Source organism: Mus pahari, chromosome 19, assembly GCF_900095145.1.
Source record: "Mus pahari chromosome 19, PAHARI_EIJ_v1.1, whole genome shotgun sequence".
Lineage (NCBI taxonomy): Eukaryota > Metazoa > Chordata > Mammalia > Rodentia > Muridae > Mus > Mus pahari.
Window position 1 is genome coordinate 40,940,198 of NC_034608.1, and position 23,918 is coordinate 40,964,115.

At 49.1% G+C, this 23,918-nt stretch overlaps 1 protein-coding gene across 3 annotated transcripts in view; it reads left to right on the forward strand.

Moving 5' to 3' along the window:
- Positions 1-1,983: 1,983 nt before the first annotated feature.
- Positions 1,984-23,918, forward strand: part of Ank1 (ankyrin 1) — a 178,917-nt gene continuing 156,982 nt past the window's right edge. For 2 of the 3 annotated variants that reach the window (XM_029532290.1, XM_029532291.1), the window contains exon 1: positions 2,188-2,418. In XM_029532290.1, coding sequence (XP_029388150.1) covers positions 2,293-2,418 — 126 coding nt within the window. In that variant the 5' untranslated portion in view covers positions 2,188-2,292. Of the gene's footprint in view, positions 2,419-23,918 lie in introns of all 3 variants that reach the window. The other variant, XM_021219247.1, reaches the window with a different exon arrangement.

Here is a 23,918-nt window from a genome sequence, read left to right on the forward strand (position 1 = left end):
AATTCCGAACAAATAACTTCGCCTCTCTTCACCGAGCTTAAAGATCTAGTGGAGGAGACAATGCACGAATGTAAAAAAGTCCATATCCGGTGTGGTGAGAGAGCAGCTTGGTTACAGTGAAAAGGCTGTCTCTCTGAAGGCTTCTGAGCTCCACTGAGCTGACCTGGGAGTGTGTGTGTGAGTGTGTGTGTGTGTGTAGAGGTGTGTGTGTGAAGGTCGAGTATGGACAGAGTAAGCTGGGCAGAGGAAGCAGGGATGTAGGTCCTGATGCAGATGGCCCCAGGGAATTTAGATAACACGTGAGTACCAAAAAAGCCTGGAGTAAAAAATTGGAGGTTAGGGTGGGGCTGATCATTCAGGTCCTTGTGGATAGTAGAGCAGATTTTGATCTCCATCTTGGAACAAAAAGGATGTTTCTTAGTAATAATAATTACACCAGTTTGTAAATATTATCATGACTACAGTTACAGTCAAGGGACTTAGTGGTGTGTGGCCAGAGGGATGCCAAAGACATGAGGTTGGGGCTCCAGAGGGTGTCCTTCTGAGCAGGCTGGTTACAGCCAAGGTGTGTTATCTAGAGAGGGGCCTGTGGTGGTGAGGGAATAAGCCTCATCTGAATCCAGACGAGAATAGACCAGATTCTGAAGACTCAGCATAATAATGTAAAATCGCATCAATAATATATCAACTTCATGTTGAAACGATGGCTTGGGAGATATACAGGCTTAAAATATACATTTAAAATCAATCTTCTAGTTTCTTTACATGGAAAGAAAAGTGCCTACATGACCATTGAAGTTGCATGTGTGATTGGTATTCGTGGTTCTGACTGCAGTGAGAAGACCCAGGACTCACCCCTGAGAAAAGACAACAGTTAGACCTATCAGACCCCTGTGTTTAGCCAGCCCCTTACTTTCTGTCAGTGGCCCAGTAGGGAAGACAGAAGTGGAAATCACTGAGCGAGATGTGTTTGTGAGAGAGGGGTGGGAACAGTACCTAGTACTACTCCATACGCTCCTCACCAGAGCTGCTTCAAACCTGCACAGGCTCCGGGAGGGGTGCGGGCGGGTGGGGGGAGGACAGGAGGGAGCAGGCTGTTTCATAATAACTTCTCCAAGTCTCGAACACCGATGCTCAAGACTAGACTGTCCTTACCATCCTGTGGGATGGGGAAGGAGGAGGTTGGGAGCTGCACCAGCCAGACTGAAAGGGCAATGTTCATAGGTCGGGGCCTCAGTTTCCCCGCCTGTCACATGACTGAGTGGTGAAATGAGCTTAAGCCGTTTCCCATTCCCACAGTCTACGTTGGTAGCTGCGTGACCCCCAGCTGGTAAGGTTCTTTACAGCAGCTCAACACCGGTCCAGACCACAGTACCTACGGAGGGAGGGTGGGGAGAAACCTGGTATTGCAGGGTGGGCGGTCCCTGATGAGGAGACCCAGTTCCACTCCCCTCCAAAAGCAGCGAAAAGAAAAAGAATGGACTTGACGCTGGACTCGTATTCTAAGTATATTTGGTAAAGATGCAAAGGAAAGGCCCACTTGGTTTGACCGGGGCAGATCAAGCTCTCCTCCAGGAGCCGCGGCCCTTCCCGGAGGGCGGCCCGGGCCAGGCTCGGCGCTAGCGGAGTCGGTGCCGCAGCGGCGCCCGGGTCCCACGCTCCGCAGCTCGGCCGGGCGATGCCGGCATTTCGTCCGCCGCCGTCAGGCACGCCGGTCCGCAGGGTCGCCGGGTCCGGGCCGAGCGGCCCGGCTTTGTTCCCGTCGCCCCCAAGGCGCCCCGCGCCCCCCACCCCGGGACCCCGCCGCAGCGGGGACCCAGCGCCGGCTCGCAGCGCCCCGCGCCCAGCCTGGTGCGGCGGCCGCGCCGAGCTGCCCCCGCTCCTCCCGCGAGCCCGCGAGTCCGCCCTCCGCGGCCCGCGCCGCCGTACGAGCCTCCTCCCTCCCGCCCCCCGCGCCGCCGCCGCCGCAGGAGAGGGGGGGCCCGGGCGGGCGGGCGCGGCGAGGGCGCGCGGCGAGCCCAGAGCCGGTGCGGGGCGCGGGCGAGCGAGCTCCGGCCGCGGCGGGAGGCGCCACCCCGGGGCTCGGCTAGCCGCGCGCCGGTCTCTCCTCGCCCTCCGCCCCGCGTCCCGGCCCCGGCCCCGGCCCCGGGACGCCGCAGCCTTCGCCTCCGCCGGCGAGAAGCTCGCGCCCTGCGCAGCTGAAGGAGCCGGCTCTCCCCGGGAGGGTGTCGTAGCCGCCGGCTCGCAGAGGGCGCGGGCCCGGGAGGCGGGGACCGAGCGCCGCGACCCGCCATGGCTCAGGCGGCCAAACAGCTGAAGAAAATCAAAGACATCGAGGCGCAGGCCCTCCAGGAGCAGAAGGAGAAGGAGGAATCCAACAGGAAGCGGCGGAACCGCTCCCGTGACCGCAAGAAGAAGGTAAGGGGGCGGCGGCGGCGGCCCCGCACCGAGGCGCCGGGAGTAGCTGCGGGAAGGCGATCGGCCGCGCTCCGGCTGACCCCACGGGAGCGGCCAGGGGGGAGGCGGGCAGGGCGAGCAGCGAGCGGCCCCGGGGCTCGGGCGAGCCTCCCCGAGACTCATTTCAGCACCTTGAACAGAGGCCCGCGCTCGGGAGGAACTTTTGCCGCCTCTGAGGTGGCGGAGCGGGCAAGGGGCTGCACCTCGGGGCGCAGGGCTGCTCGCCTGGCTTTCTCGGGGAGCTGCTTTGGGTGAACAGGGCAGGCGCTCCAGAGGTGATACTGTCCGCTTCTGCTCAGGTGACTAGTGAGTTCTCCTGCGCCGCCGGAGAGAGAGCATCTTCCCCCCAGATCTTTCAGGACGAACTGGGGCGACTGCCCTTCCCGAGCCCTTCTTGACCCTGTGGGTCCGCGGGTGGACCTGGAAGATGCAACTCACCCCTCGGGCATTTGGCAGCATTTTATGTTAAGGTCATTCCAGAGGAGTCACTGGTGGCAGGGAAGAGGAATTCCCTTAGAAGCCTCGCTGGGGCTTTTCCAGTCTGACCCAAGGCCTGGTCGGAGAAGAGCTCTGCCATGGGACATCATGGGGGCAGTCTTTCATGGGACAAGGGTCTGTACTGAGACAGCCCAGGGATCCCGACCCCTGAAAGCAACTGTTGCTATTTGCGGCCCTTCTTTCAGATCATGGCGGGGTAAGAACCTCCTTAGTTTAGACCCACAGTGTAATTACAAGCACCTGGATGTCCACAGCGACTAAGCTCTACCGCCGGCTAGAGCTTTAGGGATGCACAGGCTAGGAAAGAGTGAGTGGAATTCTGGGAGTCCAAGGTAGAGCTGGACCCTAGCTGGGGAGAGCCATCTTAACCTGGAGAAGTTGATGTGGGCCTGCAGGAATGTCCCCTGGCCGGAGAATTTGGGTTCATGGAGCTTCTTCACAGAGACGCTTCCCGTGCTTAGGAAAGACTCCCTCCCTGAAACTGACTCGTTCTGAGAAGGAAATATGGAAGCTGCGGTTGACAGCCATGTAGGGGACAGTCTACTTCGCAGTAGGTGGCAGGGCTGATAGGGCTCTTTTCCTGGAGATAACACTGGGCCGGCTGAGATGTTCTCTGACTCTTAACCTAAGGAACCACCATGATAGGTGTTCCTATACCCCTGAAAGATACTATAGTGTCCCTCCACCCTCCCTCTCTGCCCCTTCTTCTCCCCCCTGCCCCAATATTGGCATCTTGTGTGTAAATAGTAATTTCAGCATGACACACTCTTTAAGCAAGAGGTCTTTCCCAAACCAACAGTGAATCAGAGTTTGGGCTGGTGCCACTTACAGGGAGAGTCCCACGTTAGGGTCTCAGATCTGGTAGGTTAGGCAGGGAAGTCTCCTAAGAGGGCTTAGTGCTCCTCCACTCTCTTGGCAATGGCGTTGGGCCTCTCTGTATTTCTATCCCTGTTCTTGATCTTGGAGGAAGACTCAGTTCTTCATTCTCCTCTCATTTCTTGCCTGGAGCTTCCTCTTCGTATCCCCAACCCCTGAGATGACAGTCTGACCAACAGTAAAAGCAAAACTCTCTTTAATTTCATTTCTTCTTAACCGACCTCATGCGATGTGTGTCTATGAAACACAGTGATTTGGAGATTGATTCTATGTCTTAAGTCTTTGTCTTTGCATTCTTGGTGAACTTCACCCCACGTTTGGGTTCTGGATGACCATAGGTTCCCCTGTCCCTGGGTTGCGTCGTTTCGACTTACTAGCTGGTCACAGCACACTGCGTCAGTAGGTTTTCGGAAATCTTCCATACAGATTTTTCATGGTTTTCTGCAGTGTCTTGAGAGGCTATGATTGGTACAACAACCAGGAAGTTTTAATCCAAATGGATAGTGATGATGTGAACTCCCAGCATACATTGTTTATCGAGGGACACATTATGGGTCGATATTTGGGGATGCTTTGTTTATATTTCACGGTCATTGTGAGGTGTTCTGGGTGGTCACATAAGGTATTATAGCTAGCACCTACAGCAGAATATAAAACTGCAAGAAAGAAGAAAGACCCTAGAAGAAAAGGAGAGGGGCAAAAAGCAAAGCAGAAAGGACCATTTCTTTGTTTCCATTTAGTGAAGGGCACTGGGTATCAGATCCAGGGCCTGTGTGTGCTAAGCAGGTACTTTACCATTGAGCTATATACCCCTAGCCCAAAGGAGAATTGAGAGAAAGTTCTGCTGTATCTATGTTAAGCAGTGGGCTGAGCACTGACTGAAGGTTCATATAAGGTGAGGTCTAAATCCAGTGTTTACTAGAGAAGGAATGTCTCGAGATATAGCATATTAAAATCAAGCAGTGGGGGAATGCTGTAGCCGGTCTCACAGATGACCCTGAGAGTCATCTCCCTTGTCTTCCATGAGCACGGAAAAAGAGCTTCCTACATACAAATGGACACATTACTACAGAGACAGGGCAATTTATGGCCGTGGGTCCCCGAGCCAAGGACACTCTTGAATTTACTAGAAGGGAAGAAAGGTGTCAGTCTCGGGTAACTGCTTAACTGGGGCTGGCTGAGCAGCATCGCATCCCTCCCCCCACCCCCTTCCTAGGAATAACCGAGGCTGTAACCTGAACTGTGGCTGGAGCTTTTGCAGTTGGGATACTGTGTGGGACAGTGCTTGCTCAGGGTGCTGCTGTGCACCAGGGGATGGATGCTGAGGCTGTGACGTACTGACTGACTGACTGACTGACTGACTGACTGACTGACTGACACAGGAACCTCAGTACAGAGACTGGAGCTGAGCTCGGGAACTCTGAACGTGCTTCATTCAGTTTTCTGGTTAAGTAGCAACATCTTCACCAAGCCCTTGCTGCTCCTAGCTGTAGCTAATTATATCTTATTGTTTTTTTTTTTTTAAAGGAAGGCTCAGCATTTATGACATTTACCGTTATGTACAGTGGAAAGGAATAAGCGGTAAGCCCCCCCCCCCCCGTGTAAAGCAGGCATTTGCATTAAAAAGGACAGTTTCCTAGGGCTGGAGAAATGAGGATTTGTGTGCTTTTTATGTTTATCTAGAGCTTGAAGCTGGGGGGGAGGGGGGGAGCTGGGACATGGAGGTTGGAGAAAAAAATGAGGCAGAGGACTGAGGAGGGGCAGAACTCAAGGCAGCAACAGTGGGTGGCTGGGTGGGAGACAGAACTATTGGGGGGGGGGAATGTCCCAAGCCGGCTACACCAATACCCGTGAGCTCCCTGGGTAGTGCTGCCTGGGCTCTCTCCATGGCCTTCATTCTGCCCACTTCCTAGACGCAGGGAAAGCTCTGTGTCTGACTGGGCACTCAGCACTTAGCTCGGTACTTCACACACAAGGGGCATGCAGTGGGTGTCCATAGAACTAACAGTTTAATGAGTGAATTCTGCTTGTCTCTGCCGGCCTGGGCTCTGTCTTGGCTGCAGCATGTATTCAGGTGGAAACGACCTGGCCTTGGCTATCTTTTGGGGGGGGGGATTGGAAGGGAGCCTCAAGTCATCTGCACCTTGGTAGAAACCTCAGGCAGGCAGACAGGGGGTCGCCCAGATTCTTTGGGTGCGGCATTCTGCTGGCGAGCTTGGAGTTCTTCCTTGCAGGGTGTCCACATGTCAAGTGGTTCTAGCTGTTTGGAACAACAGTGTCTTAACAGGGTCTCAGGGAGGCAAAGCCTTGGGGATAGGCACTGGAAAAGCACAGGCAGCACGAAACAAAAGTCTCAGAATGGGAAGGGCTCTGCCCTAGCTGCAGGCACACGGGAGCTCTCAACTTGCCTCCTTTGCCCAGGTTCTGAGTGATGGAGAGGGTGGGGGAGTTGGTGGGATATAGTGGGATATAGCACATGTATATGGTGGGTATTTAGTGGGGTACATAGTGGGTAGTTGGTGGGACATAGTACCTGCTTAAGTGTGGGGTAGTTGGTGATATGTATACATCTGTCTGCCTATCTATCTATCTATCTATCTATCTATCTATCTATCTATCTATCTATCTATCTATCTATCTATGGTATTTAGTGGGGTATATAGTGGGTAGATTATGGAATATAGTGGAGCAGTATTGAATGCAGGCAGGAGTCCTGTTGGCCCAGGACTCCCACTTACCAAGAGCTTCAAGTCTAAACTTCTGTTATCTCCCAATGGGTTTAAAAGCTCCACCCAAAGGCTGAGTTGCTGGCCTCAGAGAATGCTGTTCCTTGTGTCTTCCAACCTGGGTCCTGTGGTTAAACCAGTTTCCTAGCACATGCTGTAGGGAGTTGACATTTGTGAGATAAGTCCCAATTTGGACTTTGAATTGCATAATTTGTGCACTGCACTTGAATTCTTAGAAGCACCAATTTATTAATAATTGCAAGACTTTAAAGTCTATCACCACTCTGGTAGCCCTGTTTTGACATTTGATTGTAGTACGTGGAGAACCCCATGAAACAGGAAGAGCCCTTCGTGCTCTAGCTTCGGAAGGTGCTGGCTCTGGCTGAACACCGGACTTTCCTTGCTTGCCTCCAGCTCAGTGGTTGGTTCAGCTCTTCCTTCCCTGCAGTATGGTATTCCTTGGGGGTGATTTTCACTTCCCGGCCATAAGCCAGAGCAGCCTAGCAGACAGACTGCCTGCGTGTATACCCAGAGCTCTGGGGTTTACAGGTCACAGTCTCCCCATAGCTAGATGAGGCAGAAGCTGAAATGCAGCCAGACTGTGGACCTCCTTAGGAAGGCACAGGAGTTTGTGGTTTGCCCCCAAACCTTTGTCTTCTTCACCCCAGCAAAGGCTGCTTGCTGACCAATATTGCTTTGGGCTTCTCATCAATGACAAGATGTTAAATTGAGCTTTGTTTCTTCTGTTTTAATCAGCATGCGAGAGTTGTGCGCGTTAGAGGTAAGAATTGCACAGGATTATACAGGATGGTTGCTGAACTTTGTATCAGAAATCTTCGTAAGGTCCATGTATTGAAAATGTGGTCCTGGGCCAGGTGCTTCAGTTAAGTGTCGGGCCACTTCTGAGGTGGACCCTCATGGGAAGTCTTCAGGCTACCTGGGAATATAGCCTAGAAGTGCATTATGGGAACTTAGCCTCCTCAGACTCTTCCTCTCTCTTGTACCTCAGTGGTAAAGTGAGAGGTTTAGCTCGGCCAAGCTTTCTCCACTGTCACGTGGTCATCTCCTCACAGGCTGCAGAGCAACGGGACCAAGTATTCATAGACTGGCGCCTCCAAAACCGTGAGCCAATAAATAGGCCTTTCTTCCTAGTAAGTTGGTTGTCTCAGGTATTTGTTACAGTGATGGATATCTGATAGTCTACAGCTAATTCATTGTTTTTTTTTTATTAAAATCTATGGCCAAACCTCAGTGTGAAAGTGTGAAATGTTGATTTTTGTCTGGGAAGGCTGGCGCATTATTGTCTTAGTGCTAGTAAATGAGGAATAGGTGCTTTAAATCATTTCATTTTCAGGAAAGAAGTGAAGTTCCTGTTTGGAATAGGTTTAGTATCACATGCCCACTCAGAGTCACCTGCGGAGGCAGTTTGTACTGTGAGCTGGGCTTGGACATTTCAGGCTCTGTGAAAGTCCAGTGCCGTGTAGAGCTGTTCAGCTGCAGGTTAACATCAGAATGGTCTCCGGTTTTTCTGACAATAGTCACGACCAATGTCACAGCCAATGACTCTAGAGGCTTAGAACATACGGGAGAGGAGACAAGTTGGATTATGCGTCTACTGGTCAGAGGCTTCCACGGATGTCTCAGAGCAGCCCACTTGATGGCTGGGAACTCCTCGCCGAGCGTCCAGAGGAAGGAGTGGGTAAAGATTGAGTTCTCAGAGGCTGCTTCCCTTGTGGTTAGTCTGCCTCGAAAGAAAACGGCTATTTCCACCCAACTTTCTGATTCAGGGATTCCTGCCCTGCACACAATCAGCATCTTTGCCGTACAAGCCTTTAATGGTGTGCTCATGTGTGTAAATGCACAGCAGCAGCACTTGGCGATTTGCAAGGAATGTGCAGAGTACACGCAGACTCCCAAGGTCGATTGGAACCCGCTGAATTGGTCAAGAGCCGACCTTAGCATATCGCACAGTCTATAGGTGATCCTCATGCCCGGCTGGCAACACAAAACTAGTCTTGGAAAAAGATGTGTGGTGGAGGCTCCCTGGGGTCAGGGAGGCGGCTTCTCTGGGCTGGTAGGGTCACCCACATGTGTGGAACAGAGCATGTAGCGGTGCCAGTAGCGTGTGTCAGTGAAAAAGTGGATCCTTGCTGAGGAGATGGTCAGGAGCTGTTGGCTCAGCAATGGTAGCCAGCACCACAGACTGGAGAGGGAGCTGGGCAGGTCCAGTCAGGAGGACAGAGGAGGCCCTGAGGTAGAGAAGGTTACTTCCCTCTGAGGTAAGCAAGATGTAGAGAAAACACCGATGCCCAGGCTGTCCTGAGCTGGGACAAAAGCCACTGAAAAGCTAGAGAGCAAGGAAGAGGAGGAGTCCCAGCAGCTCCAGGTTCCCTTTGACTGTGTTAGCATATTTGCATGTACACTGATTGATATACAAAAGTGGGTGATGCAGATGTGTGAGCCTGTGGGATTCAGTGGGTCCCGCGCTCTAGCAGGGAGGGACTCATCTCTGACCTGGTGTTGGAGTAGGTAGTTGGTGGCATGTGTCACTGAGCTTGTAAGGAACGGAGCAATGGAGAAGGCAGGTGTTTTCTCAGACATCCGCCCTTAAGTATTCCTGACAGAGGGAGAGAGCGTATGGGAGCACGGTAAATATGTGTGTGGGGTCTATCCAACCCTGTGCCCTCCGGCAAGGCTGGGAATGTAGACATACTGGGTACTTTAAATATGGTACATATGGCTGGGCTGAAAGAAGTCAAGAGCTAAAGAGTGTTACTGGAGGATGTCATACCAGTGGTGGGCTAGAGAGGGCTGGCCCCCTCCCTCCTCTCCCCTTCCTTTCTCTCTCTCCCTTCCTCTTCCCCTTTCTCCCCTCCCTTTCTCTTCTCTCTCCATCTCTCTCTCCCTCCCTTCCTCTCTCCCTCCCTCCCTCTCTTCCCCTCTTTCTCCTTCTTCCTCTCTCCCCCCGCCTCTGTGTATGTATGTATTATCAGGAATTGAGTATGCTCCAGGGCCTTGTATATGCTATACCAACTTACTACCACCAGGCTACGTTCCCTAGCCATTTTTAAAAAGTTTCTGTTCTGAGATAGCGTTTTGCGTTAGGTTGGTGACTCCGTGAATAAACTGCTTGCTGCGCAGGCATGAGGACCTCAGTTGGATCTCCAGCACCCACAAAAGATGTGGGTGCAGTACCGTGTGCCCGTAACTGCAGGGCTGGGGGGGGGGCGAAGGGGTAGATCCTCGAAGCTTGCTGGCAGTCTGTCAAGTCAGTTAATGGACTCCAGCTTCCGTGATGGACCTTCTCTCAAGAGACAAGGTGGGCAAGGAAGAGGAAGACATTCAGCAGGCAACTCTGGCCTCCACATGAGTAACCATGGTTCACACCACATCCTCATCCCTAAAAAGGGGGCAGGGTCTTGTTAAACTGCCCAGGCATACCTCAAACACCTATTCTTCTGCTGTGGGACTGGAAGTACCTGTCGCCACACCCCGCCCAACTTACTTTTTAAAAAAGGGACTGTCGCACAGTCACCCAGTTGACAGCATGCTATACATTAAAAAAAAAAATGCTTTAGGGAGACAGGATGTTTCTGTGTTACTCAGGCTGGTTTTGAAAGCCTGGACTCAAGCAGTCCTCACGCCTCAGCCTCCTGAGTCTTGGCAGTGTAAGCACGCATCACCACACTTGGCAACACGGATAATCTTGGATGTGTGTTTCCAGGTGACTTTAAGTTTTCCTTTCGACTCTCCTCTGTGCTCGCACAATTAAAAAAAAAAAAAGCAGATAATTTATGCACAGAAGGAAAAGAAAAAGACAAAGGCTGCCCTGCTTGTCAACGGGGACATCTGGGGAGGAGAGCTGGGACTGAGGGATGACATCACACTCAATTAAGAATCCCAAGGTGATATGAACTAGAGCCAAGTAGGTGGCAGTGTCCTGGCTCAAGGCGCAGCTGGGCCATGGTCCTTGCAACATCTGGGATAGGAAAGAATCCGTTGTAAACTAACATGGAGATGGCTGTTGGACTTCATACTGTACTCTGCATTCAGGGTGAGCTTCTAAACATGCAAAGCAACTTTGCTCCCTCCTCGAGACCTTCCTTAGCCTCCTGATTCCCTGAGATGAAGTCCCAGCTAGGTCTGGGCAGCTTGGTCTGTTATGTCTACCACGCTGTCATCTCTGAGATGAACTGTGAGCATCTTCAAGACCTTAAGGATGAAGGCTTTCTCTTGCTGCCAGAGCTTCCTGCATCTAAACCCTTGGCTTCCTACACTAGCAGAAACTCTTCCGTTAGAGCTCAATTTCAACCTTGCTTTCCAAGTCCGAATGGCCACCAGATAAAGCTATCCTGCCTGCAACGTGCCCAGATGTCTGCGAGTAAGGTCGCTGGAACATCACAAGGACTTTAGTGTTGTGTAAGGAGGCTTGCTATGTGTTAGGTATCAAGGATGTAGGAAGCACTCAGTGATTTCCAATCAAGTACCTGGTTGGAACTCCCACCTCCTGCTCCTACCCGAGGCAATCTGAAACCCCAACACAGGCACGGACAGGCAGTGGGTATGTTAGTGACAAAGAGAACCTCATATCTCAATGGGTAAATAAGATTTTGGAAAACATAGCCATTGGAGTTTTCCTCTTTACCCCTAAAAAGACTTAACATTTAGTCCCACTTGTATATAGTTTAAATATTATGAGTTCCTTTGCAGAGATGACTATGAAGGTGTTTATTTAGTAGTGCCAGAGTTTTGTTAAATGAACCAGGAAACACTAGAGAAGTGCGAATCTGACCCAAAGAATGAGAAACAGATTAAGTCAGAATAGCTTTGGAGCCTGAACTGTCTGCAGGGATGGTGTTAGATTTGTAGACATGGCTTTTCCTCTTACCACGGATACTTAGCAGATCTATTTAGAGCTATTCAAAGAGCTATGACGATTTCTGCCGTTGACCCTGGAAAGTAAAGAGCTTCTGTTCTGAGGTCACGTGGTGCTGACTGCAGACTGGGAGGGCAGAGCTGATAGACGTGTGGTGGATCCCACCATCGGAGTCCTCTAAGCGACCCAGCTCCTACTGCTCACGTGTCTGTCTTGGGAATCATGGTACTACTACTGAATTCTGGAGGGAGAGCACTTTTCTTTTCTGCTTTAGGTTGAGCAAACCATAGACAAAGTATCTTTTAAATATAAATATATATGTATATATACGTGGATACTTATATATATGAATACATGGATATATGGATACAAAAATATATGGATATATGATATATATGGATACATATATATGGATAGATACTTACATATATATGGATACATATACATATATGTGTGTGTGTGCGCGTGTGTGTATTTATATATGTCTTCTTCCTTGTTTCACACATAATGGACTTTTGACTTCATGCTGAACCCAGCTGCATTTGGAGGACATTGAAACCACAGGCAATGTGAAATAAATGTATAAATCTATCATTTGCCTGTCCATTTGTCTTATACAATGTTAAGGATAGAATCCAGGGATTCCCTCATGTTAGTAAAGTGTGTTATCACTGAACACCACCTAACCCCTGACTTTAGCACTTCAGACCCAAATGTCAGCATTGTCACCACATGGAGGATGGAAAAAAAAGTGCTGAGTGAAGTGCACACGAGTGCCAGCCATGCCACTGACCGGCTCACGAAGAACATTGATGGCTGTTGGGTTAGAGAGGTGGGTGACTCGCAGGAGAGGCACCAGCTGTGCAGGAGTGGTGACCTGGATTTCATCTCTAGATGTGTGTTCCCGCACCTGCAGAAACACTCTGGTCTGGGTTTGTACTGAAGGGCTTGAACATCCTAAAAGAGAATAGGATGCGAAAGGAAAATGAATGTCCTGGCAATGAACAATGATCAGGGCTCTGTTTTTATTAATCGGACTTTGCTTAAGTACAAGGAAAGATTCCCAGCCTGCCCTTGAGTCCCTTTGAAGATGCCTTGGCCGTCCAATTGTAGGTGGGTCCAAGGGATGGTGGGCGGTCCGAGGGATGGTAGGCGGTCCCAGGACACTGCATTCTGGGAGATCTGGGGAGGTCCTCTCCGTAGCAATTCTGTGCGCCTGTAGGAGGCGCAATATAATATTTAGAGGGAGTGATTAGTGGAGGTGGGAGACCCCAACACCTAGAGACCAAATAAAAGCGGGAGGAGAGAACAAAGCCACCTTCTGACCTTCATACGCACACAGTGGTACACATGCTTACACGTACACCATGCACACACATGCTTGCATTTACACCACGCACACACAGTCGTAATGCAGTTTTAAACGGCCGACAGGCGCCACGGTGCAGGAGCCTCTTACACTCTGATGTCAATTGTCCCGATTCCAAGGAGCTTTACCGCCCCTGCCTATCTGACACAGTATTTCTCCGTGTTACCAGAGTGATGGTACACATGTTTTATTTCATGTGCAGGGGTGCTCTGCCTGCATGTATGTCTGTGCACCACTTGTGGGCCTGCTGGCTATGGAGGTCAGAAGAGGGTTCTGAAACCCCAACTGAAGTTATGGTTTCGATGGTTTCGAGCCACCATGTGGCTGCCAGGAACCGAACTCAGGACCTCTGGAAGAGCAGCCGGTGCTCTTAACCTCTGAGCCATCTCTCTAGCCCCTAGAGTCACTTTTATAAAAACACAAAACAATGGTTGTCACTCACCTTCACTGATCCCTTCATTGCTCTCTAGGACCTCTAGGGCAGGAGCAAACTCTCTCCCAAGGCTTACAAGCAACTCATTAGCTGACAGCTAATCAGGCTTCTCTGGGGTCCTGGCAACCCGCTTAGCACCCTGCAGGCTGCTCATTTGCACTCTTTCCTTCCCATTGCCCCATGCCATTGTCCAGCTGTATAGGACTGCAGACCCACAGGTAGGTAGATGGATGTTTAAATGTGTGAAATTTACCCTCCTAGGGTTCTGGGTTTTCCTACTTTGTCTCCAGCCCCTGCTGTGCCTGGCTTTCCTTGCTGCTGCTTCTGTGAGCAGGTAAGGAGACAGTGGGCTGATGGGGCAGCTGCTGGAAGGTTGTCTGTGCTTATGCTTGGCAGGTTAAGTCCTTTGAGTATGTGTCTCTGCAGACTCTGCTCCTGCAGAGCCTGTGTGCTTAGACATCCTGCGTCTCCGCGAGCCTTATGTAAAAGATGAGATGCTGCCTCTTCCTCCTCTTCCTTCTCCTCCTTCTCTTCTTTCTCCTCCATCTCTTTCTCCTTTTCCTCTTCCTCCTCCTTTCCCTCTTCTCCTTCCTCCTTCTCCTCTCCCTTCTCCTTTCTCCTCTCCTCCTCTTCCTCTCCTTCCCCCTCTTTCTCTTCCTCCTCTTCTTTCTCCTCTCTCTCCATCTCCTCTTCATTCTCTTCATCCTCCTCTTCTCCCTTCTCCTCTTTCTCCTCCCCTCAGCCTCTCCTCCTCTTCCTCTTCCTCATCCCCTCTTCTCTGAGAGGGTGAGAGCACCCGCCACACGTGTAGACAGAGGAGCGCAGGAGCCTGACGACCTACTGTTTGTAGCGCAGACTGACTCTGTGACAGGCTAGTTGTCGCTGACAAGCTCTCAAGATCTCATGCAGCCTACAGGAGTGTAGGAAATTCTGATTCTGGGGGGAAAGAGGGCTGAACATCCGTGGCTACCCCTCTTTTTTCCTAGAAAGCCGATTTGTCACTCTGTGGTGTATGCGTTTGTAGTTTTCTCGTCAGCTGGTGTCTTAGGAATCAGATTTTTAGAGGCTTCTCTGGGTGTGTTGTACCCTAACCTGGTATAACTAACTTTCAGAGAGAAAAATGTTTGTTTTGGCTTAAGATTTTGAAGGCTCAAGGCCATACTCAGTGAGTCATATTGCTTTTAGACCTCTGATTGGGGCGCCATATGGCAAGGGTAGAGAGTACATGCTGGAAACCTCCTCAAACCATGGAAGGTTGGAGTCTGAGAATATCAAAGACCTTTGTACTTCCCCGTAGGCCATACCATATCTTCCAACAGTGCCACCCTGGGGACCAAGCCTTTAATACACAAGTTTTTAGGGACACTAAACATCTAAACTAGAGTGGAAGTGAACTTATCTACTGGGGGAAAATTCTAATCTTTTTACTTACTACGTTTTCTTAAATTCCATTTTTTGTTTTGTTTTGTTTTGTTTTTGCAATACTGGGGTTTGAACCCAGAGCTTCACACATGCTAGGTCCGCATCCCATCTCCTATCTGTGTCTCCAGAGTCTGGCACATGCTAGGTCAGCAACCGATCACCGATCTGTGTCTCCAGAGCATCTTGGACATTTGAGACAGGGCCTTGCCATGTAGCTCAGTTGTGCCTTGAACTCAATCCTCTACACTCAATCTTCCTAGTGCTGAGTTTCCAGGTGTGCCCCTGGAATTACTCTGCCACGGAATTCTTTTTGAGTCAGTCTCTGACCCAGGGGCCATCTCCACTGTCCTCACGCGCATTGCTTCCTTGTCTTCATGGAAGCATGGGTGCTAAAAAACCTTCCACAGTCGTGGTTCTGTAGGGGTTGGGGAAGAGAGGAAATGTCTTGGTTGGGGCTGCCATCAACCAGAAACCCAGAAACTCTCTGTAGTTGTGCTTTGGGAGATAAGCTCTTGGATGCCCTATCTCTGGGAGCCCTGGGAAGCAAGATACCCCGAGTCCAGTGGTCCCCACATGCCTTCCAAGGCATTGTGCTATCATCATTCCTCCTTGCATCTCTGCAGGGATGGAGAGACTTGCTTCTGTTCCACAGAGAGGAGGTTAAGTGTACTTCACACCAAGCCAGTGTCAGAGCTGGGGGGGTAAAACCTCAGTCTGTTTCTCTGAAGCCCCGGCTTGTAACAGACACTTGGTGGCCTGTGTGGGATACGTTTTTCAGGGTTCCTATCATTTTCCGGTTTCCTCAACCAATCCCCTGTCTGCCCTGCTTGCTTTCAGCGGGAGAGCAGCCGGGATTATCAGGCTGTATTGGATGCTTTCTACACAGGGGAAGTGGAACAGGAAACGCAGACAGCACAAATGCCACCTCTCATATTCCCCTGACTCCCCCAGTCTTGGCTGGTGCATGGAACAGCCATTTTACACCTGAGACTCAGAGGCACGGGGAAGTCAAGGCACAACTCCTAGAACTAGAGCGGCTTCATCCAGAGGCCTGGCCAAGAGGGGGCAAGAGAATTGGGAAGACAGGGCACAGGAGGGCTAAACACATTTTAAATGTATGTCTGTGTGGCGTGCGGGTTCTGGTGAACAAGCATGTGGTGATCAGAGGCCAACCTCAGGTGTCCCCCTCAGTCTCTCCCTCCTTATTTTTGAGACAGGGTCTCTCAATGAACCTAAAGCCCAAGGGTTCTACTATTGCCCCGATAGCAAGTTCTAGGAACCTGCCCATGTCCACTTACCCAGCATCAGGGTTACAAAAAGATGCTAGTGCATCAGTGTGTGTGTGTGTGTGTGTGTGTGTGTGTGTGTGTGTGTGTGGTGGGAAGCAGATTCAAGTCTTCATGCTTGTAAGGCAAACACAGTACTGACTGAGCCCCAGCCCCTAGGCACTGTTTTAAATCTCAGCCCAAAGCCCAGAGCTTGAGTGAGCACTGTGTAGCAGCCTCCTTGGCTGATTAAATAACATATTGACCCCAACCATGTTAGCCTTCAAAGCTGCTCAGGATGTATTCCCTTAAAAAGAATAAACAGTAGGAAATGTTTATGACACGAATACAGGGGTGTGTGTGTGTGTGTGTGTGCGAAGGGAGGAGGAGACAGAGAGGAAGAAATGGAACTATGACCAGAAATATGTCTGGATACCTGTGGTAGATGAATAGTGGCTTGGAATAGACATGTCGGAATGAGTGCTAGTTCTGACGGTCCCTTTAGCGATGGCTGTATGACTTTGGGCTTCTTTATTTTCCCCTCACCTACAGAATGAAGACCTTCGACTAGGTGACAAGCTTGTGCATATGTATATACACATATAATATATATAATACACTATATGTGAATATATATCTTTATAATTCACCTATCTTCATACATATCCATGATGTAGGTATATATCTTTTATTTATATGTATACCAATTATATATTTTACTTACATATATTTATCATTTTATGTACTTATTATTTTACTTATTTTGTTATGCTGTGCAGACCAGGTTTGGACTTCTGGCTCAAGCATCTTCCTCCCTTGGTGCAGTGGGGATCCCATGTATACCACTGTGCTAGACAGACAACATCTCAAAGGGCACCCAGGAGATCCCACGTGCTTCTCCTTCAAGGGAAAACACACTGGTAGAAAGGAAATGGCCTGTCCAGGGCACACATCTATTTTTAGCGGCCAAGCAAGTTCTAGAATATGTGTCCAGGCCCAACTCCTCTGCAGGCTGGTGAGAAATCCCAGGTATTAGAGGCAAAGAGTCTGTGTCTAAAACAGAGGGACAGACCTGGAGAAGCGAAGGCCCTTGTTCTGTGGTCCAGCATGGAAGCAGGCCTCTTGCCAGAGACAGCCAACGCAGCTGCTGCAGGATCTTTCTCAGCACTGCTGCTGCAGGTGCTAAATTATTCAGGATCTACCGGTGCCTGCAGAGGAGGAGGCAGCGACCACGGGTCTCAGGTTCAGCTGTAGTCCTCTCATGTGGGTCCTGTGGGTCCGGTGGGAGGGATGTGCCCTTAGCTGAGAATTCCAAACTGTCCCTTGCTTCTGGGCTGAGTCTATGGGGGTGCCACATTCAGTTAGGTGGGTTAGGGAGTGCTGGAAGCCACGGCCTGCTGAAAACACTTAGTTTGTTCTTCAGCTCTATACTATAGTACAGTATCAAAGGGCATGCCAGTTCATAGGGACCTGGATCTTTCATGTCAAGGAACAGTCTGGGGTGACTCCCTCGAGAGTCAGAGTGGAGCATTAGCCTCAGAGGAATGGTAGTGTGGTAGCAAACCTTCCCTGACTGCCCTAGACAGAGAGATTGTTTCATGTGCACTGGTCGTCTGCCTACATGGCCCTTGCCGCTTGCTTTGTCTGTTCAGATAAGGGCCTGACAATCTTTTGCTGTGAACCAGCAGAGAGTAATATTTCAGTCTCTGTTGCAAATGCTCGGCTGGGTGACCAGAGCAGGAAAGCAGCCATAGTCAGAGAGCACATGACTATGGCAGTGTACTGATAAAGTTTATTAATTAACACTCAGCGTGCTGGCTAGTTTTATGTCAACTTGACACAGGCTACCTTCATCCTGGGTTAGGGGAGCCTCAATTGAGAAAACGCCTCTGTAAGATCAGGCTGTAGGCAAACTCGTAGGGTATTTTCTTAGTGATGGATGGGCAAGGCTCACCCACTGTGGGCAGTGCCATCCATAGGCTGTGGAGGGCTGGAGAGATGGCTCAGAGGCTAAGAGCACTGGAGGGCTGGAGAGATGGCTCAGAAGTTAAGAGCACTGACTGCTCTTTCAGAGATCCTGAGTTCAATTCCCAGCAACCACATGGTGGCTCATAGCCATCTGTAATGGGATCTGATGACCTCTTCTGACAGCAACAGTGTACTCACGTGTAAATATAAAGTCTAAGAGAGAAAGAGAGAGAGAGAGAGAGAGAGAGAGAGAGAGAGAGAGAGAGAGAGGGCTGAGCAAGGCACGAGAAGCAAGCCAGTAAGCAGCACCCCTCCATGGCCTCTGCATCAGCTCCTGCCTCCAGGTTCCTGCCCTGTTTGAGTTCCTGCCTTGACTTCCTTTAGTGTAAACAATGATGTGGAAGTCATTGTTTTCCTCCCCAAGTTGCTTTGGTCATGGTGTTTCTCCATGGCAACAGTGACCCTAAGACACTCAGACTCAGACTTTATTGTTCATAAATATCACTCGTTTTCTCCCAGCTGTGTGGAAATGTGAAGATAATTCTTAGTTTGTGAGCTACACAGAAACTGGCAGTAGGCTGGCCTAAGCCTTGGGGTCTCATTTGCCAGCCACTGGGTTAAGTGTTTCCTTCCCATGCTGGGCATGTGCAGGGCCTCACCCAGGTCATCTTTATAGGTCCTGAATCTGTTAGTTGAATGCATGGATCTAGTGACTTGCCTTCAGCTCAGACACACAGGATAATCAATACTACAGCAGTTGAGCCTCCAGCAGAACAGACAACACAGGCATTATTGTTGCCTATGTTCATGTAATGCTGGGGATGGAATCTTGGGCTTTTGCATAGATGAGGTAAATACTCTATGCACACTGAGCGATATCCACAGTCATTGGCGATAGTCATTGAGATAGGAGCTATGAAGTCCAAGGTTGCCTAGAACCACCTAGGTGGGCCAGCCTTAAACATGTGATCCTCCTGCCTTCACCTCTTGAGTGCTAGGATCACAGGCATGCATACCCCATTAGCACAGACGTTATTTCTCCTATTTTACCGAGAGGCCAAAATAGTTCATTGCAAGAGCCCCAGGGCTTCAGGTCCCACACCAGCAGGGAGGCTGCTGCTTCTAAATGCACAGGGAGGTGTGCAGGATGCAGACTGATCAGCATCCAGAGCCTCCAGAGCCTATGGGGCTTTTTCAGGAGGGGGGCAGAAAACAGAAGTAATCTATCCTCACTGGCCTGGGTGGAAGGCCTGTGTCAGAGTGCTTTGCCTTCCGGCCTGCGTCTCCCTGGCACGGCACTTCTGGAATGAGGCAGGGATGTCTGTTCTGTTGAGGCAGAATTGTTACACATAGCTAAAATTAGATGTTTTGTTTGAACTATGTTAATTTGACTTAATTGTTGGGGAACCGTCAGTGTTCTTCAGAAACCCCAGAGCTCTGCCAGTCTTGAATAGCAGACTATCCTGTGCGCTGCCTCTCCAAGCCCGGCCGGCATGTTTCCATTCTCACTTCTGGTGTCTCGAGATAGACCCAGAAGGGCTGCAGCCAGGGATGCGAAGCCCGGGGAAAGGCCTGTGAAGATGAGCTTATGTTCCTCAGGCCCTGCTCTTGTCCGATTTCCCTGTGGCTTCCATTCTACGGGCGATGTATTTTAAACACCCTGGGCTTGGGGTTTTGTTTTGATTCTTTTGAGTTGTCAGTGATGTTGGCTGCATAGATGGGCACCCTGCATGGTTTCACGGGGCCTCACCCTCTAAAGAGTGCTTTCCACTGTGCTGAGATCACCTTGACAAGGGACCCTGCGTTTTCGTTTTGCATTGGACATGAGGGCTGCATAGCCAGTCCTGCCTGTGTGATTGTCATCATAGGCCAACACTTGTAGTTTTCTGTTCAAATGACCTTGAGTGTGACTTGCTCTTGGCCACCCCGGCTAGAACGTCCAGAGGAGCTTCTTGTGTATAAACAACTTTCCCAGACCGTGTCTAAGGTAAGCTCCTGAGTGGCCCCTTGGGAGAGGACCAGGACCTGCCTCTAACCCTCTTCTCTCCACCTTTGTCTGTGCAATCAGGGCACAATTGTCAACAAAGGTAAGGTTGAGGTGCAAAGAGGACCTTTAGGTGCCATCTTCCCAGCAGGGAATAATGAGTCTCCCCACCACCTAGATCTCCGCTGTATAGTAGGTTCCACCATTGCAGCAAATTGCATTTCATATATATATATATATATATATATATATATATATATATATATATATATATATATATATATATAATGGTTTGTGAGGGATGGGGGTCTGGAGCTCTTGGGCTCTGCTCCCCTCTAGAATGTCATGGATATACTCTTATTTGATTATTATACCAGGAACAATACCAGCCATTATCAGGTCAGTGATTACTTGTGGGGGGTGGGCAAACTGGGTGTGAGTGATCCCTGCTGAGCTCCGTATTTCCCCTCACACAGCCACAGCCCAGTGGCCTTCTTTGTTCCAGCCTTTCACACATACATGACTCTTTATCCCCTGATCTAATGCCATTTCTGTTGCTGTGACAAACACCATGAGCAAAAGCAAATTAGGGAGGAAGGATTTATTTGGCTTACACTCTCAGGTCACAGTCCATCTCTGAGGAAAGTCAGGTCAGGAACTGAAGCAGGAACTTGAGGCAGAAACATGGAGAAATGCTGCTTGGTGGCTCATTTGCAGGCTCTTGCTTAGCTAGCTTTTTCATATAGCCATGGCCATCTGCCTAGGGAATGATGTTGCCCACAATGGGCTGGGACCTCCTACCTCACAGGACAATTGAGAAATCCCTTAACTGAAACTCCTTTCTGAGATGATTCTAGGCTGTCTCAAGCTGATAATCAGAGCTAACCAGGACACTCTATTCCTTGTTGATATGACATTAAAAACACATGGCTTTAAGACATAACTATTCAAGTCCCTGTCCTTCAAGGTCTCTTATGTTACTGTTATAAAATTAAACATAGTTCAATTTTTAAATGCCCAGAGGTCTTCATGAATTTCAGTGCTTAAAATGTTTAATGTAGCTTTTAAAAGATGTTACATACTGCTTATTCCAAAAGAGAAGAGCCAAGACATGGGAAAAATCAGATCAAAACAAAAACTAAAACCCACTAGTGTAAATCCATACCCTAAAGTTCAGTGTTTGACACTGGGAACATGATCACTGTGTAGTCCTCTGGCTCCAGATCTGCCATCAGAAGTACACATAGCTTGTGTCAGCCTTCATTCCTCACCTGCTGTTGTCCTTGGTTGAACTGCAACAGTCCTGGAATCTCCAGGGTTCTGGGATCTGGGGTCTCCATTGCAACTGAGGCTACGTCCTTGCTGACAGCCTCTTTTGGACTCTGACCTTTCTCATGGTGAGAGCTGCTTACCATGATCCTTGTGAGTCTGCCAGTTTTCTAATGAACAGTTGGGTTTGATTTTCTACATCTTGAGCTCCATGGCTGCTTGAGAAGCAATTCTATTCCAGGATACTGTTTATATGAATCTGAAGCTGTTATGGATTTTCAATAAGCACATCCTTTTCATTTGTCAGTTCATCTGGTTAACAATAGTGGACATTTTTTTTTTATTTACCCACAAATTGTCAAAAGTTTTATGTACACAGGCTAATCAAGAAAATCCCTTGGAGGTATGCCCAGCATCTTGGGTTTTAGTTGATTCTAGATGCACTCTAGTTGACACTCAAGATTAGCCATCACAGGCACAAAACATTGTGCTTATGGCCAGATTTTCCTAATAAAGACATGATAACTCAAGGAAGAAATAGCTATAGTGTCTAGGACCCCAGGGGTTAGTGTTCCCTGGCTCTGAATTGACAGAACCCAAGGTTTTGGTCTAGGGCTGTCCATTGTGATAAGACCCAGTCTTGATCCCCAGAAATATCAATAAACTTCAGTTGAACATTGGTCAGTCTACTGAGTCCCTTACATGTGATTCTTGGTTTACATGAATTTTCATGTTAGCATATGATTATAGCTAGAGTTTTGTTTTGTTTTGAGACAGAGTTTCTCTGTGTAGCCCTGGCTGTCCTGTACCTCATTCTGTAAAACAGGCTAGCCTGGAACTCAAGAGATCCATCTGCCTTGGCCTCCTCAGGGCTAGGTCAAAGGCATGTGCCACCACATCCAGAGGTTTGAAGTAGGACCAGTTTAGATCCTAATCTAGGCTCTGCTGCTTATAATCATAGGCCATATATTAGTCTGTCTTCCAATAACAGAACGCTGGTAACAATCGGCATCAATATGCAATGACAGAATCTGTGTATGTTATAAAGAAAAGACTTTACTTTATCTCACACGTCTGGAGGTCCAAGTGAAGGGGTATGATGGCTCTCTTGCTGGCAGTCACAGGTGGTATTTGGATGGCAAGAGACAGGGAGCAAGTATGTCTTCTTTGACTGTTCCCTTTTTCTAAAACCAATATAATTTAATTATGGTCCTCTAACCTTATGGCCATCTCTAACTCTAATCAAATCCTATGAATACCACTTTCAAAGCCCATAGGTTTATGCAGTGTCTTGGTTTTCTTTCTGTTGCTATGACAACACATCCTGACATAATCAACTTGAAGAGAGAAAGGGTTAATTTCAGATCTCAGTTCTAGGCTACAGTTCATCCTTGTGGGAAAGTCAAGGCTTAAAACATCCAGATCATGAGCAGGGACAGATGGATGTATGACTACTTGATTGCACTTAGCTAGCTTTATCCTCTCAGACTGTTCAAGACACCCTGCCTAGGGAATGGTATCACCCACAATGGGCTGGGATTTCCTACATCAACTAACAATCAAGACAGTTTCCAACTGGCATGCCCACAAGCCAACCTGATCTATATAATTCTCCATTAAGACTCTATTCCCAAGGGAGCAGAAAGATTATAAGAACCAGAGCTGATGGATGACTATAAGAAAACATTTTTTTCAGACACAACAGTGTAGTTGAAATTATGAACTCAATGAAATTGTGACAACATGTATAAGACCTGTACAAGCTCTAGCCGGATAAAACCGCACACACGGAGGCAGGGAGGTGGGCTTACTCCTAGGTGTGGAGCTATTGGTATTTGATAGCTGTTGGGAGAGAAGAGCCAGTTTTCTTTAAAGGTGTGACCAGTGGTGAGTTGACTACACTCAGGACAGGCCTCACACCTGAGAGTATTTAGGCAAACAAGTTGAATTTAATGGTGGCAGGGTAGAGATAGTCACGAAATTGGGAAGGTCGGGAGGTGGGGGTAGATCTAGGAGGATTTGGGGTAGTTGAATATGATCAAAATATATTGTAGGAAATTCTCAAAAAATTAATAAAATATTGTTTTTGTTTGTTTGTTTTTTTAAAGAGACTCTCTTCTCAGATGATTACAGGTCACATCAAGTTGACAGGTAAATCTAACCAGAACATGCTCTCAATGGGAGTGAAATCCCAGTGCATGAACCCTGAGGGACACACTTAAATCATGTCCAATGGTTCTTGGTGGGCTGATGCGGCCTTAGCTTTTTTCTGATGTGCAAAATGGAGATAGACTGATAATACCTGTCTTGTAGGATTGTCGTGGGCTCTGTGACATCCTAAATATAACTAGCTTGATTGATAGAAGAAGCTCAGAATGTAACTCATTGCCCAGACGTTAGTAAGGAAAAAGGGCTCTGGAGAACGGCCCTGTCCCAGAGAGACCCAGAGAGAGAGGGGCTCTACAGGGATGCAGTTACCATGCCTATGAGAAGGTGCACACCCCAAGGGAGCATTGGGAAAGCAAGGGTGATTGGACTGACAGCCATCTTTCCACAGATGTCTCCATTTGTTAGTAGTCCCTTGGCCTCATGAACTGCACATGGGAGGCAGCCCAGGGGTGGGGTGAGGGCTCTGGAGAGTGGATGGGATAGTGTGTATGGAGCCTTTATCAGGTATGTGACAGATGCACAGAAGGCAGGATGGTGGGTCCTCTAAACTTGCTGGGGCTTTGGCCTTCTAGCTATGGTGATACTACACTTGGCCTATTCTATAGA